The 17,719-nt window shown below is 38.3% G+C and overlaps 1 protein-coding gene across 2 annotated transcripts in view; it reads right to left on the bottom strand.

Annotated features, from left to right (window-relative positions):
* Positions 1–17,719, bottom strand: part of LOC116847562 (protein O-mannosyl-transferase TMTC1-like) — a 240,500-nt gene that overhangs the window by 122,031 nt on the left and 100,750 nt on the right. For both annotated transcript variants that reach the window (XM_032822660.1, XM_032822659.1), the window contains exon 2: positions 15,091–15,268. In XM_032822660.1, coding sequence (XP_032678551.1) covers positions 15,091–15,268 — 178 coding nt within the window. The remainder of the gene's footprint in view (positions 1–15,090; positions 15,269–17,719) is intronic.

Below are 17,719 nucleotides of genomic sequence, written 5' to 3'. Positions count from 1 at the left end.
ATATATATATATATATATATATATATATATATATATGCACATACATATACACATTTTTTATTCCTCTCCTTGGCCGGAGGTGAAAAGGCGGCGACGTTCCTTTTTGTCTTCGCGCGGAACGGACGACCGTGGGATTCGACGTGTAAACGATATCACCGCCTGTCCATTGTGCCCGGCCGATAATTCTTTCCGCCTCGTCGCCGAGAAGCTGAGAAACTTTCGGCTTCCGGACCGTGCTCTTTCCTCCATAAATCAGAGATAAATCACTTTTAAACTCGTGCTGTTAACTCCAGGTCGTCGTCGACTTGGCCGGCCGACATCGCGGATTCCCTCGGGTGAGAGCGTCGAAATCGATGGTCCGCGAGATAATGAATATGTCTGCCGGAACCTTTTTGATTTCCACGCGAGAACGAAGGCGAAAAGAGCCACTCAATTAGCAGGGCCGAACGTGCGACCAGATAATTACCCTGTTCTTGATATTTTAATATTATCTAGTGCTCTCTCTTTTATGCCATTATTCTTATCAGCACTTTTATCAGGCTCTGTATGTAATAATAATGTATGATGCTGAGAATAATATCTATTTCTACATCATAAATTGGTAAAACTTTCAGCGTCTATCGTAATCACTGCCAACGTCTGAATTGTGTTAATTATATATCGCACTTAACTTTCTTATCTATTATGTAACCATTCACACATTAATAAGTAAAAAATAATAATGTACCCGATAATAATGTATGACATTGAGAAAGATATCCATCTCTGTATTATAAAATTGATAAAAATTTGAGCTTCTATCGCAATCATTGCCAACATCTGAATCAATTAATTATCGTATCTAATTTTCTCACAAATTAATATAAATGAAAATGCACGATAATAATGTATAATGCTGAAAATATTCATCTCTGCGTTACAAAATTGGCAAAAATTTGAACTTCTACTGCCAATCATTATCAATAAATTATGTCCAAATTATAATCATTTATCTAAGTTATGTTATTTATCATATATAATATTCTCACTTGGCACTCTACATTAACAAGTTTATAAATTAAAATGTTCGATAAAGATTAAATGTCGAGAGTTCGACATTATCATGATTTCGCGGCAAAGCGCGGTTAATATTTCAAACTAATCATTTCCTAACTGTGTGTTTCGCTGACAGGTAGCATTCAGGCGTCGTTTAAGAACGTAAATGTCTTTGTACAGGGGAAATAATAGCCTATCTATCTAAGGGCTATCATCAGCAACGGGATCCTAGAGCCTGTTCGACGACGATATAATTTTTACGGTCATACCCTAACATCATCAAGACTATCACGCAACGCCGGTGGCACGTGCACTACCGACAAATCGCGATTTTTCCCGTATGGCGAATATCTTTTGACCTTTCATTTGGGCCATAAAATGATAAAAACGTCTTTCACTGAGACATTCTGTTAGTTTTATTACCAATTTCTTTCCGACTTCGTATCTTGGGCGTAACATACATATCTGGAATACATATATATCTGAGATTTCATTTCTTTTACACATAGTAAAAAATATCTTATGTTAAAACTAATCTTTGATAATATTTCTTTATTAAATTTTTAATATACCCGTGTGCTAATTTTTAATATGTTATCTGAATATTTTGTATTAAATTGATATACAACATATGGTAAAATTATACATTTTATAGTTTAGTATAATTAACATATTATATATATGTATATATATATATATATATATATATATATATATATATCAATTTTACTGAAAAATTATATTTTACGATATCTTATGATATATAGGGTGTCTCATTCTAACTTAGACCGTAATCTTTCGAAAACAATGCGTTTTCAAAAAAGTGTTTTCAACAAAAGTTATAAGATATCGATGAGAAGATGATAATATTTTTTTAAACGCAAATTTTTCAAACATGATATTAATTGAATCAATTAGAAGTCATATAATTAAGAAAATTTCAGATAAAATCATTGACAACACTAAAAGCAATGCAATAAGAAAGGAAACAAACATAATATTTTTTTCACTATGAAAATAACACTTTTGTTTTGTTACATTTGACATAATAAATATGTCAATTTCACATAAAATTTGCTTCAAAATAGTGTTGGTATTAATTTTTTTTATATTAATTTCTGACGTAATATTTGTGTTATTTGCTAACAAATTCGTTAATGCGCTAAACACAAAAATTTGAATTGATTGTTCTGGATATGTGAAATATGCGTTGAATTTAACAAAAAATTTTTTACTATTGCCAACTCGCTCTCATTCTCACCATTCTCTGTGCTAGAATATCTTTATTCGAATACACACATATTGATAGTGGATGGGGTTAAAGCAACGGTAACTAAATTTCGCAATACGGTTCACATACAATGCGAATCAATTCTGTCGGTCGATGATCGAGGGAAGGTAAAATCTATCGGAGCTGAATCTATCGGCGTTGCTGGTCGTTAGTAATCCGCACGGGATTCGCGAATTACTTTGTTAATCTATGTCGACCGGATGAGCTTTCCCTTAATTTAGTAACTAGGCTATTATATGTATTAAGTACAATTATCCCAGGTTGCCGGCGTGAGTTTACTGTACCGCGTAATATCCGTCCATATTGCAGCGAACGGCGTGCACGATTTCCTGGCTTCGTATAATTTTAAGCGCCACGTATTTCGCCGTGTGATTCACCGGAAACTCGAGGAATTCATTCGCTTCGCTTACGGATTTCGCGAGACGATTCGCATATACGATGCGTCGACCCATTCCGCGTTTTCGGCCGGATTTGAAATGTTTGTCGAATCGCGAAATTTTCGACAACATATTCTCGTCGATATTAAGGGCGAAGAAGTTTCACGGTCACTGATATCTCTCGGAGGAACGTCGGAGGATAAGACGAGAAATGGATTTCAAAAGGTATCATCGCTCAACATCGGTCTCTAAGAAGCAGCAGAAACGTCCGCGATTTCACGAATGGTTTAACTGCGGCGCGAAGTTCGAGCAATACTTAGGTCGCGCGCACTACCCGCAACCCTCGCTTTCGCGGACAAAAGAGAAAACGAGAAGAATAATGCCGCCATTTATCACGGGGTCTCGCGGGCCGCTACACCAAAGCTATACCGAAATACTCCTCTTATTTTCTCGCGGGTGAGCGGCATCTCCCCGTCGGTGACGGACCATCCTGTTGATCTTTCGGAATACAAGCACTGTTGCACGCGGAGAAACAGCCTCGCCACCGCGAAAAATCGCGCCGTCGTGCCACGGAAGCACCTACGATTTTACGAATGATTTAACGGGAATGCATCGCGCTTCTCCCAACAATACCTGGATAACATTCCGGCATGCACGCCCCTGCCGTCCTGCTTTCTCCCTCGCACGCTCTTTAGTTCCGTCGGATGAAAAGAGAAGAAGTATTCGGGATGTTCCTCGCTCTCAATCCTCCTGCCCCTGTATCCCTCTTTTCGCTCCTCATCCTCCAAGTGAACGTTTCGAGCCAGTAGCTCCTCTACTGTGCATCGCGAAACGGAACACGTATTTTGTTTTAGCTCACCCGTTTGCTTTCGACGGTACACGCGGGCGTTCACAGCGGAAGAGCGTTCTTCTTTTTCAATTGGAGGGGCGCCTTGAGTAAAGACAATACTGCTAAACAGTTTTCAAAGGTACCTATGCCAAGTAGAAGCCTCTCCAGATCTCGAGTCTGAAACGAGCTTTACAAACATACGCCTCTCGACAAAACTATTAGCCATTTTCTCATTTCTCTCCCCCCCCCCCCTTCTCTCTCTCTTCTCCTTTCCCTCTATCTATCTCTCTCTTATTTTCATGAAGACAAAGGTTATAATACATACAGAAAACAGTGAAGATATCACTCATCTATATATGTTTGCCTTAATAAAATATTAATGTTATTTTTTGTCCATGCAAGATCATTGTAAAAATCATAGTACTTTAGAAGTGGTACAGTGGCCTTCTTTGCTGTTTATCCATATCTGTTTGTAGTACTCTTAGTGATGTATGACGCAATCAAATCCTACGGATCTCTTAATTATAGGATTTGTAAGGAAGATCACAACAGAGAGACAATAGTATTCCTTTGGTTGAGGCAATTATACATGTGAGGATGTACTAACTAAACATTACGTATCATAAGAATTATGACTGTGAGAACCATATAGATGGACACATAACAACGACAACTTTTATGGAATTTTGTCTATGGATAGGGAAATTACTTTAAGTAAATAGTGTCTATTTATTTAAATGCAAATCTTTATTATATTTTAAGGATATTAGTGGTTTACGAATGCGCGAAAGTCCCGATCTTCAGTCACGATCTATCTTGCTTTTACACTCTTGATCTAATTTCGTAAATCTTCTACTCATTGACTCAATCGTGATCTTGGTAACTATACGATGTTTGTGATCCTCGTGTCTATTATGTCTATATTTCTATTCTATTTCTAAATTCGTACAATCTATTCTTACAGTGCCGTATCTATATAACTTGAAATCATATAAATTTTCTCTCTAACTATAGAATATATAAACATAACACAACCGTAGCAGTTTCCTCCATATATGTATATTTATTTTTAAAGATAGTAAAGGGTTTATTATTGTAGATAAGTTAAATAAAATAGAGATAGTGGGTAATGTAAGTGAAAGAGATAATATAAAACGATTTTATAGAACAAATAGTGCGCAAAAAAGTATATTTTATGAAGAAGCAAAAATGTGTAACGCCTTAGAAATAAAACGTAGTGAGACTTGAGCAATTTAAACGTATGTTAAGGCAGCATATTTTAAATGTAAGTAGCTGAATTGTAATTTGTTAAACAAATAGCTGAGGAAGCTAATAAAAATTAATCTGTTTCTCTTTCACTTCTCTCCTCTCGCCCTTGCAACGAGATCTACTTTGCAATAAATAACATTTATCCATAAAACATCGTGAAATGGTTTGTATATTCCGCGTGTCGCTCCATTTCAAGCATCCTTCAAAAAACAAGTAGTCCGCGTTGCAAATGATTGAGTTTTGTGATATCGCTGTAAATCGCCTCTGAGCACGTTTCCCTCTTCTCTCACCGTGTGTGAATGAGATAAATGCTCGGATATATATATATATATATATATATATATATATATATATATATATATATACTCGGCTTTTGCACTAACCAGCCGGTTAATGTTATTATCGCGTTGTGCGAGAAGACAACGAACTAATGTTCACTCTTGCGTTATTGTGCGCGATTCGAGTTAAGGTCGGTGATAAAGTGAAAAGTAATATGCTTTCGGGCGTTGTTATAGCGGTATCTTGCTTATTGCTGGTACCATTACGAGGTACATAGTGTGCTACCAGAGAGGAGAAAAAAGTGCAATCCACGGATAAAAGAAAGACTATTGTTAAATAGTGCAAACGACGCTGCGACAATTATTTGTAATGGCGGAGGTTGGTCTTTGCGGTTTCTTTCGGGGATGCTATTCCTCGAATCCACACTTTCTCTTATGGAAATGATTTCGCCCGCTTAATGGCGAGGTGAAATCGGACGACTTTTGTGTTCCATTGTACGAAAGCGAGCGCGCTTTAATTCGATAAAATAGCTGTAATTTCAAGGAATTGTTCTTCTTCTTCTCCTTCTTCTCCTTCTTTGTAGACTTTACGTGCTGGAGAAACAAAAGGAGTCACACAAAAGTTGCATGAGTAGGATAATAAAGTAATATTCAACTGAATCACTTAATGGACTAGATATATTTTCTAGGGCGAATGAATGCCGATATTACAAAATGGCCGATATAAGTCGCCAGACGCCTTCGGAAAAAATATCGCGTTGTCTGCATGTTTCGATTCTAAGCCGGGCCGCTTTCGTCGCTCGCCCACGGCACTTTGTTCCGTGTCGCATGGATAACGCGAGCACTGCGGATCGATGTGCTGCGAAAAGTCGATGCATCCAATTTCACGTGCAAGTTATATAATATAAGGCGACGTGGTAGCCAAGAGCGATGCGAAGCAGGCGAGCACGGCGAGAATCGAAAAACGAGTTGCAAGATCTTATCAAGTAACTCTCGAGTGTTTTTGCCGTAATATTGAAACGAACCGACAAGGATAAGATAAAAGAGTCTTAAAGCACTCATAAGCGCTTGTCTCCGGAGAACGATGACTTTCGTCGATGTTTTTTATCGTACTTATTCTCTTTACAGGGTGAGCGAACTGGTACAGTGATAAGTAATGAGAGACGATAACTCGTCGCGCGCGCGCGCACACACACACGCTGAAATTTATACGATAAAAGTCCTCTGACCTTTCCTCTCTCCGATAAGATTTTTAATAGCATAGTTCGTGATAAAAAAAACAGAAACTTATATTCCCGGAGCATTTCGACAGAAATGCCATTCAATTCGCGTATCTGTCACTGCTGCTGGCAATCTCGCGCTCGCAAAAGTTGCCGGTCAAACGTGAAGTACAAATTAAATACACTGCGGACTTCAACGAAACAGGAAATTGCTATGTAACGAGTAGTCTTTGACTCAAACGTACGCACAACTCAATGACCGTGATTAACTTTGACGTTTTATTCAAACGGCCGCTTGCGGACGTTCTTTAGACCGCAGGAAGCTGGCGCAATCAATATCTCACGGACGATCTTGTCATGTATTTGTATCGAATTGTACGAATAACATATGACTTTCAGTCGGTCAAACGGGAATGTCAGGAAGTCATGAGATATTTTGCAACCTCTCAATCGCGAGAGAGAGAGAGAGAGAGAGAGAGAGAGAGAGAGAGAGAGAGAAAGAGAAAGGAAAAGAAACCGTAAACCAATATATTCTCATAAATTTCTTAATCCTTTCGCTATAAATTTTATTGTTCAAAGATACAATTTTCTTTTTACTTTTACTTCATCTAATACAATAATATATAATATAGTTTTAGCAAAAAATTAAAACTTTTTATGTTTGGAGCCCGAGAAATAGAGCCGAGTATGTCCCACTGAGGTGTTTGAGAGGACATATTTGTCCCAACGGTAATAAATAAAATGAATAATAAATAAAATGATAATTGATGTATTCTGCATGCTGAAGAAGCTATTTATTCAATTGAATAAGATTATTATTAATGATAGAGAAAACATATGTACCGAGACATATATAAGGTGTCCCAGACTCTCTTCCACAATTTTTGTAGGAACGTAGAACAGATTGAGAGGAACATAAAAGTTCTGTACCGTTTTGCGATATTCGCAATAGTGAAGATATTAATTAAGAAGATTGGTGAATGATCATGCGCGATATGATAGATGAACTGTAGTGGCGATGTGTGCTGTTGTGTGTGTGTGTGTGTGTTTGTACATTAGGTCAAATTGAACAAAAAAGCTCTTTATTACTTTACAAATAGCCACATAGATTTTTAGTTATTAATGAAAGAAAATTGGTACATGATTGTGCAAATGTTCTTTAATTAATATCTAAAAGTCTATGTAGTCATTTGTAAAATGATAGAGGACTTTTCTGTTCAGTTTGATCTAATGTATAAGTATATAACAGCGCCACTACAGTTCTATCATATCGCGCGTAATTATTCACTAATGTTCTTTAAATAATATTTCGAGATTTATTGCAAACATTGCAAAAAAGTACGGGATTTTCATGTTTACCTCTGTTCTACGTTCCTATAAAAATTGCGGAAAAGAGTTCGGGACATCCTATATATGTCACAATACATATGTTTTCCCTATCATCTGTATGTCCCGTTGGTAGTAAAAGAGTTAAGGGGAAGTTTTCATTCGGATAGCCTAAAAATAGGAGGTTTCTGTGAATTATTTGTCGAGAAGTAAATAATGATATTAATGTAGGAGTTTGATCATACTATTCACCATTGTTTTAAAACAAAATATTAAAATTTCATCGTCCAAATTTTCTGTACTAAATGCAATGTCGTAGTTTTTAATGTTACAGCTCATATAATAATTTGAAACAAATGAGGCAGGAAAATTTAAAAACTGTACCAAATTTGCTGGAGATTGAACTTTGGTTATATGCAATAAGCCGTTTAATACAATGGTGACATATTGAAATGACAAGTCATTCTCTCTCCTTTTTTAGTGTCTCGGAATGAAGTACTAATTTGAACTTTGTACTTTTGAAAATTTTCCAAAAGAGATTTAGCTTCATCTTCCAGCAAATTTAATATAGTTTCTAAATTTTCTAATATTTATCTTAAATTATCACACGAATTGTGATCTACCATTGTATCACGAATTATTATCTACCATTTAGAAGCATCTGACGTGCTTATCACAAAAAAATTAGATAAAATTTCAATTTGATTGAATTGGCTTCTATTCTTTCAGGAATAATAAATGATATGATCAAAATTCTATATTGAAATTTTTATTAACTTTCGAAAAAAATTCCTAAAGACTGCTATTTTTTTTCGTCTATCTAAATTAGAACTTCTCCTTAAGAGAATATTGGGATCGATAATGAATTCCAAAAATATCGATAACGTAGAGACAAACATCACTAACGCAATTACGCTATTTTTATATATAGAAACTTTTCCTTATTTACCCGATATTTTTAAGCTTCTAAATTCGGATGTAAAAGTGCTGCAATGTTCTTTGAAAATTTTCTGAAAACGGAGCAAACTCACATTCAGTATACATAAGTTACAGATCTTTTATATCAAGTGAATAATTACTTTAACTAACAGCATCTGACAGGCTGATTTGCATTCGAAATGTCAACTTTGAAATTTTTTATCGTTTTCCTCATATACTGACCAATATCCCAATTCGTTCTAGTACCTATTTTTATTGTTCATTAATTCTGTGCAGTCAATACAACGTAAACTATGTGAACAAAAATCAATATTCTGTTGCTAAAGATTTCGACTTCAATGCTTAGTCAGCATCCTGACGGGGGAACAAACAATCGAGCAAGAATATCATTTCCCGTATTCTTTTCTTATATACAATACACAATTTTTCTGAACGATAGTCTTTCAATCATTCTAATAACGAACAGTTTCTAAGTGGTGCAGGCGAAATAGGACTGATACCTTTATACGACCGGTTAATGCGTCTGACGTCGAAAACTGGAGCATCGACTCCCGCCAATTAATTAGTCGTACCAGTAGCGCGAGTAGAATGCAGCTCGTACATATAATGAACAACAACAACACGAGCGTGGGGTAATTGATCGATCGCAGAGATTTCCGCGTTCGATGGAGGTCCAGGGCGGCCGGCACGATTCCCCTTCGTCCGGCGCGCTACCCCTCCTTCTTCCAGCTTTACAAACGAGTCCTTTGTTCGGAGCTGGTTCGCGCCGGACGCCAGACGCATCAATGGCGTTGCCACTTAATTAACGTGATTCCTTTCAGCGACCGAACGAAGGACTTAATCCGAAAACAGACCGCGCGTATTCGCCGGATGATCATTTCGGTAAATAGAATCAAACGGCAGCGGCGGCTTGCGCTGACCGATTTGACTGACACGAGGGGTCTCGCTATCGCCGAGCAACTATGTGACAACGGACCCTACTACTACTATTACCACGTCGTGACGTGCGAAACACGAACAGAGGGTAAATTGAGGCTTAACACTGAGGTCGCGAATCATCCGGTGTCGTGCTTCTCGATTCCCGGGGCGCGGGAGATTTCCGATACTTGACGCGACACATGCGTTATATAATTTATTAAAATATCAAAGCAAAATACGCATACTCCTCCTCTTGTGCGCGAGCGTTTCGTGACGGAAGCGCATAAATTCGAAGAACGTAATATTTTATTTTTTCTTTCTTTATTTTTTTACACGGCGAAATACGAATAAAAACGCTCCGCCGGTTTTGTCGTAATAAAAAGCGAAACGATCGGTGGACACGAATATCTTGATATGTAACGTTATTCGGTGAAAATAGTTTGAATGAATAGCGTTTCGAATTAATATTGCGTGAAACAAGGCGCGGTATTCCACGGATGACGCGCGGAAACATCCTTCCTATTGGCGTTACCAAATCCCAATATAGCGTTGATTACATGACCCGTTCGAAGCTATTTATAAAATCACTTGCATAACATCAAAATATAATATAAAAACATATGAAAACATTCAAAAATAACTAACGTTCCTCGCATCACTGGCGTGAAATTGGGAAAATGATTGCGGGACATTCGTGCATAAATCCGCGCAATCATCGAAGGGACCCGAGATATATTTGATCTATATATATATATATACACACGAGAGCACACCTTATATCTGATTCGACCATACGACATGAACATGATATCACAATAGTGACACTGGCAACGAGGGTGCTGGCCGTGCACGCAACGAGTAATACATGCGATATCGCACGCACGTGATGTAACAGGATGCAGTGCGTGACCGGCAAGCAGGTCGAGCTTGTAATGGGTAGGCTGGACTCGCGAACCAGTGTCGTGTGCCGCCAATAATTTCGCTCAAAAGGCACGACCCCCCGAGCTAATGACGCGGGAATTCGCCTTTGTTTATGAGCCCATACAATCCGACTCCCGTATTTTTCCTGCGATTGCGTATTCATAATTACGAGAAAGAAAGAGAGAGAGAGAGAGAGAGAAAGAGAAAGAGAGAGGAAGGGGAAGAAGAAGAGAAAGAGGGAGAGGAAGAAAAAAGAGAAAGGTACAATGCATTGATTGCCAACTGCGATACGCGCCACTTTGCGGTCGAGTCGCGAATAAACACAAGCCGTTGGCACCCCTTGGAGGGAATGGAAATTTCGCATACCAATTTTTCATGAAATACTTCACGATGAGGCAAAATCACGCGTTACTGACCCTTCAAGCAACCAAGATCATTTGTATCGGCTATTTGTATCGGGCCAAGTACTCGTTTCTTGGAGCATTTTTAAATAAAAAGAAAGTAAAATAAGAAAATAAAAAATCATTAAGAATAACAAAAAAGACAAAGTCTATAAAGGACATGCGCTGGATATTAATGTGAATAATTAAATTATTCAAGAAGGTAATTGTTGGAAAAACGAATGATATAAGGCTGCAGCTGGCCAATATTTGTGCAAGCCAAGAATATGTGGCTTGTGAGGATAATTTCACTCTTCTTCTCGGATAGTGATTAAGACGAGTCGCGAATTTTTCAGACACACGATGGTTAAAATCACTCTAGTTGCAAGGTAACGGCTTTCATAATTAACAAGCGTTCTCTTGATTTTTCTCTTCTTCCTTTCTTCGAGCGCAATTCTCGTTAATTCTCTAATGTGAACAGACATGAATAGACTTCTGTCTACTAAGTGCATCACTAATTTTTATTGAGTGCCTAACTCTACCTGTCCTCTCCTCTACGGAGTTGTTGTACAGTGTGCGCTTGGTCCAAGATCTCTCGCAACCTTCTCTTCTACGGAGTTGCTACGCAGAATGCGCCGAGGAAGCTTCCAAAATCTGTTTTCAGATTTGGCGTTTTCTATTCTCCAACGACCGTCTGCCGCTTCCTTTGTCAGTATTTGCAGCTTTCCGCCGCTTTTGACGCTGAATTCCTGTCTTCCAGCAACTGTCTCCGTCGGCACCTTCCAAATCCTGCAGCAACTTGCCTTCTATGTCGGCACCTTTCCTGGTCTTGCTGCGACTATACTCTACTTTCTACGACGGCGTCTTCCTGATCTGCTGTAGTTGTCTGCCTATTTGTGTCCAGGATTCAGTTGAAATAAACGTCAATAAATTAAACGCGCAGTGCCAGACTCTTATGTCGACTTGAGAGAAACAGTAATATTGTTTAACACAGTGTAAACGCACGCGCCGAAAATTTTTCTGATCTTACCACGTGATGAATCAAACCTCCCACATTAAACCAATTCTTAACCCCGATTATAATTGATTTAATCTTTCTTCCATTTCTTTTTAAAATCCTAATTTTGTATTTATTTGGCTTCTATTTAAAGGGAAGCTGGAATTGATAATCAACTCCAAAAATGTCGATGACGTAGGACGATCGTCACTAACACAATCACACTATCTTTTTCGTGTTTCTTGTACATATAGATTTTATGTACATATTAATAATTGTATGTCACTTTGTTTTACTATATTTAGCAGAAAATTTAACCGCATGTATATAGAAAAATCTTTCTGAAAATTTCTCCGACATTTTTAAACTTTTAAATTCAGATATAAACGTACAGTAATGTCCTTTAAAATTTTTCTGAGCAAAATAATCCCGTGTTCAGTATATAAACTACACATCTTTTGTATCAGGCGAATATTTTAAATATTCTGTATATTTTTCTTGTGTTTTAACAATCAATAAATAAGCATAAAATTAACGTGATATTCACTTTCTTTTTTAACTTAATTTTCTCATCATCCATATTAATATTAATTTTACGATTATTTATTAATTGTTAGAAATTGTACGGAATATTTTAGTGGTGTACTTAATTGATCGCAGGTGTTATTTTGTGGATATATCGTTTTATATATCTACATAATATTTATACGACATAATGCACAAGAATTTTTAGCGTGTACTTTCTTGTTTTATCATTAAGAAGAGATGGACGAATACTCAGGAGCGCCTGATAAACGAATTTATACTTAAAATGTCAACTTTGCACATTTTTATCGCTTTTCTCATATATGCTCTAATTTATTCTTGCACGTATTTTTATTATATAAGAATATTTGTAATTCTGTGCAACGCTAACACAATTTAAACTTTGCAGAAAAGTTAGTATTTCGTAAGGATTTTGGTATTCAGTAAGGATTTTGGTTCCAGCGCATCTCCCTTCTTAATGTCCTTATTAATTAAATATTCACACAAACATCCAGCGCACGGCTCTTATAGCCTTTCCCTTTCTCTTAATTAAATTGCATATCTTAGAGTCTTTGATATATAGTTTAATTAAAAGCAAACTAGTTGGGAATTTTCCACAAAAAAGTTGTGTGATCTTCAACTAGAAGAATGAGGGAAGTTTCAATTACTTTTAAGGATTTTTTCGAGTACACCAAGCAGGGTGAGAAAAATCGAGAAAGACACTAATGAGCCTGGTTGCCACTCCGAAGAGGTAAAATACGTTGTCACTCGGAGGGTTAATACGTTGTGTGTTTCTTCGGTGATTGCTTTCAGCGGAATTCGGCAATCTTTCGTCGACTCGCGTAAACTCCGCCGTCGAAAGTTCGTTGTAATTGCCGACAGTGTATTTCCGACCGTTTCACAACTTCTTGATCTAACGGAGCTCTCCGAATTTCTATTTCCAGAAGTGCCGGGTAATTCACGCGATAACAGTGAACGAAGCATCAGTACGTTTACGCGTTTAAGCAAAACTCAAGTGGCATCATCGACAATGTCAAGAAGTTCATCGTCCTCCGATTCGGCGCATCGTGCAAGTTCTCGATGGAAGCTCACGACTCTCTAATATCGTCTGCTTACGTCATGCAGCCCGAAAAAAAACTCATGATTTGCCCAAAGTAACCCATATCCCAACTAATTGTTTCTCTTATGTTCCATGAGCGCTAACGTTGATTACAACAAAAACAGGTCTATCTTGAAACAACAGCCGCTCTCCCCCAGAGGCGGCGTACACGGGAACGCTTCAAATTCTGTCCGTCACGATCATAGCCATAATAAGATTAGGCTAATTACGTTTATGCACTTAGGAAAAGCGGATCAGCCCGATTCCGCACGCGCACGCGAAGCAGTTACGCAGCGAGTGGACTCCCCTAATCTTGTTGTTTTGTTTGGTTTAGCGTGAATTTGCCATTGTGCCGTAGGCCATGTAACACGTAAGTACATGTTCAGGAATATGCTATTGAATATTAACTAAGCGATGAGCAGCGCGGCGAGAACGAAAGCCAGCCAGGCTAACACGCAAGTATGATCAAACAAAGTGACGGTCGTGAATGCAGTAATTACGTTTATCCGGAAGATTAATCAGTGACAAGAAACGCGAAGACAAGAGGCGTGTGCCGTAGAGATCAGATTAACGCGGCGATGATATGCCTAAGCTCAAGATCGAATATCGAATTTGGAGAACATTCGACGACCGTACCCGACCGAGTCGAAAGTTTAGCCGTACTCACGACCTTGTCATATATTCGGAAGGGCCAGTGTATGTTTGATACATAGAAACTAAAGTTGTACTTAGCGACTCCTAAGAGTGTGTGTAGAAAACACACACAATGCATCTTGTAGGCCTTAAAGGAGGCTTCTCGACAAAGTTAGTAGGTTAAATAGAATCAAAAGAGATTGATATAGGCTTCAGAGCATGAACCTAGAAGCATGTTTCTTCGGGGTTGAAACTTGAGGGGAAAGCGAATTGTGATGGATACGATCAGCTAAGATAGCAGCGGCACGAGATTGTCTCCGTTCTAATTATATCTTATTTATTCATCTTGCGGTTTTTTTACTTTTGCAGCCTTTCACATAGCAATTAGGCATATTGTAGAAGAAGATAGAACACATTTTACTACAACCATTATTTTTGTTTACAGCATACATAACGCAGCAATATCTCGGTCAAAATCGCGTCGCACGGCTGCGCATGACGTGAAAATATATCCGAGTCTACATATATCGTGTGTTATATATGTGTTAATTTTTATCAAGAAAGAAAGCCGCAACGGAAGTTGCGAGATGTGAAGCTTTATTCCTGAAGCTTCACATCTCGCGTCCACACAGTGAGAAAAAACAGTTGGAAATCGGCGAAAAAAACAGTTGGAAGGCGGTTGAAATCACTCGCCCTCAAAGAGATACTGTACTTATTGGAAAAATTACGTGTTGGTACAACAACAAGCTACGTTGATATAGTTACTGACCAGATCGCGACCATTGAATCAATTGATAACTCTCATTACAGGAAATATATAATTCAATTCGTTCAATCGACTAAACGTTTCCTTGGAGGAATTTTGTTTATTAAAGCAAACTCCCATTGACTCAACCACTTTTTCTCTCAGTGCAGAAATACCTTGTATTCCACTCACATGTTTTCCCACGCTCCGGAATATCAAAGTAAGCGGAATATTGCGGTCAAAAGTGGGGTCGACTCGAGAAGCGCCGACGTTTTTCCAGAGGAGAGGCGCGAGATACGCGTACTTACCGCTTCCGTGTGCACGGGATGCGCAGCGAACAACAGCCCGGTGAGAGCCGCGAATCCTGGCCGTAATGCCGCTACCACGAGACTCACCCTGGTGACCAAGATGCAGGCGGCGGCGTGCAGGGCGACGTTCGTGGCATGATACCACATCGGACTCAAGCCCGCCATCAGGTAGTTCAGCCTGAAATCAGGAGGAAACGAAACTCGTATTAGGAGCGATATCGAAATAAGTGACAGAATCAATCCCGGATATCCGTGAATATCCGGCTTAGAATAGACCGACTGCTAAAATGAAATTATGCAAGTGACATTAGATCGCTTAGATCTAATTACATTATTGCCAGACATTAGATCATTAGATTCGCGATAAAGATGAATGACAGTTAAGGCAAACGATATTAATTCCACTAACTCGCTAAATTTAAACCGACGGGATATGATGGATGGATGGACGGAGTGAATATTTTTAGCCTACATAAGTAGCCATGATTCACACGTAACATTACGTGAACGGCGCACGATGTCGTCAGCGAGCGACTCGCACATTGCGCGAGGTACATAAGTATCGCTCGTAAATAAGGCGAGAATTAAAGTGACGTTTACGAATAGCCACGACGTGCTCATTGCAGGGTGCAATTTCTACATCAAAGAGGCATGTACCGCGACGCCTACGTGAGAATCGGCCTTATTCGCGAGAAAGGGGACAAATTTCATTGTTACCGAATACAAAGAAACGCGGCAAGATAAATCCTGTCATCTTTATAAGCACAACGGATTTCAAACGCGGACGCGACGTAGTTTTCACGAAAATCCTCTTAAGTCGGCCGACGTAATCGGATTTTAGAAAACCATTCCGACCGTTCTCTTTTCGTCGCGACTAACCGAGGGACACGGTTTCTTCCAAGGGAACTGAAGTAACCGATTTTATATATTTGTCTCTGAGTAACGCGTAGAAGGTATTAGATGCGCAAATTAATTCGATGCCTTTAGCTTTAATCAATCATATTAATTAAAATCATCTTATTGATTTAAATTATATTAATTCAAATATCTTCCCGCCGTTTAATGGGTTTTGAAATACCAACCTTAAGATTTAAATATAATTGACACGAAAATAACAAAGCCTCACAAAATGATATCAAATACGATGACGTCCGACAAACACCACATTAGATATTGTAATCTTTTTGCTTTCCAACTGAAAAAAATGCTGCCGAGACAAATTTTGTTCAGTTTTGAGGAAAGGAAACCCGCATAAAATCTGTATAAAGTGATACCAAAAGTTTCAGAGTGGTGATTTCCATCTTACCGATGAAGAACGCTCGGCTACACGTCGCAAAAGGGACACTATTTATTCGTTGGACTGGGAAGTCCTTCCTCATGCGGCTTATTCACCAAACCTAGCTCCTTTGAATTACTATCTATTCCGATTGCTCCAATACCATTTGGCTAACATACACTTTAAAAGCGATGGAAGAGATTCGAAAATGCATCAACGACTTTATCGACTTAAAGTCGCCGTTTTATTTTCGAGAGGAGATTCATCAGCTGCCCGATAGATGGATAAAGGCATTAGAAAATGATAGAAAATATTTCGGAGATTGACATGTTTATTATTTTTTTTCTGTAAATAAAGACTCAATTTCTTCAAGAAGAGCACCGAATTAATTTGCGCACCCAATGGTATCGATGTACGCGCGCGAGAATTCGTGGTGAACTCACCATCATTTATCGGATCGTTTTAAACGCTCGTCACGACCCTCGATTGTGTGAATAATTTTGTACATGCTACTGAAGTTGTGCATGATAACGTATTTAATTTCATTGATTATGAAGTATTACATTTTTTCGTACACGCTTTCATACATGCATTAATCAGTGATCAATTTTCATATCGGAGCCGATAATATGCTTCAAAATCATTTGAGAATGTAAGTCACATCATCGTGTCATAACTAACGTAATTTTAATGCTTTAAATCTTATAGCAAGTTTTCTTTTTTATATACTTCAATTAACACGGCAACTTGCTCCTTGCTCCATATTGTTATTTCAATGTCAACTTGTGAATTGATACGTTGGTTTGTGACACGATATATATGATATTTACATTCACAGATGATTTTGGAGCATATTATCGACTCCGATATAAAAATTGATCGTTGATTGGTGCATGCATGGAAGCGTATATCCAAAAAATGAAACCTTCACAGCAGACGAAATCATCTATGTTACCATATACTCCATGCACTACTTCATAAATGTTAGCATGTACGAAATTATCATGGAGGTAAGAAATAACAGGAGGAAGTGTAAAGCTTTTTAGGTAGTGAAGGTAAGTATGTTATGTAGTTGGTTGGGCACAGTAATGTGGCGTTTTGTAGTTTATTGTCGCGCTTTGATAGACCACACTAATTTGACGCATACTGTTTGCCCTCTTACGTCTGCTTAGACAGGCCAAGGAGGGAATATCCTCCCTCTTGTTATTTCTTATCTCCATCGAAATTATTCACACAATCGAGGGTGGTGTGACGAACGCTTTATTAATCGACACGATCTCAAAGGCAAGAGCGTAGAGAGTATTATATATATGGATTGTCGTGCTCCCTCTCCCCCCCCCCCCCCCCCCCCCC

This window comes from Odontomachus brunneus, unplaced genomic scaffold (genome assembly GCF_010583005.1).
Source record: "Odontomachus brunneus isolate Ranch 3 - 2012 unplaced genomic scaffold, Obru_v1 Obru_scaffold_080, whole genome shotgun sequence".
In the NCBI taxonomy this organism is placed as follows: Eukaryota; Metazoa; Arthropoda; class Insecta; order Hymenoptera; family Formicidae; genus Odontomachus; species Odontomachus brunneus.
This window is presented reverse-complemented; position numbering and strand designations above follow the sequence as displayed.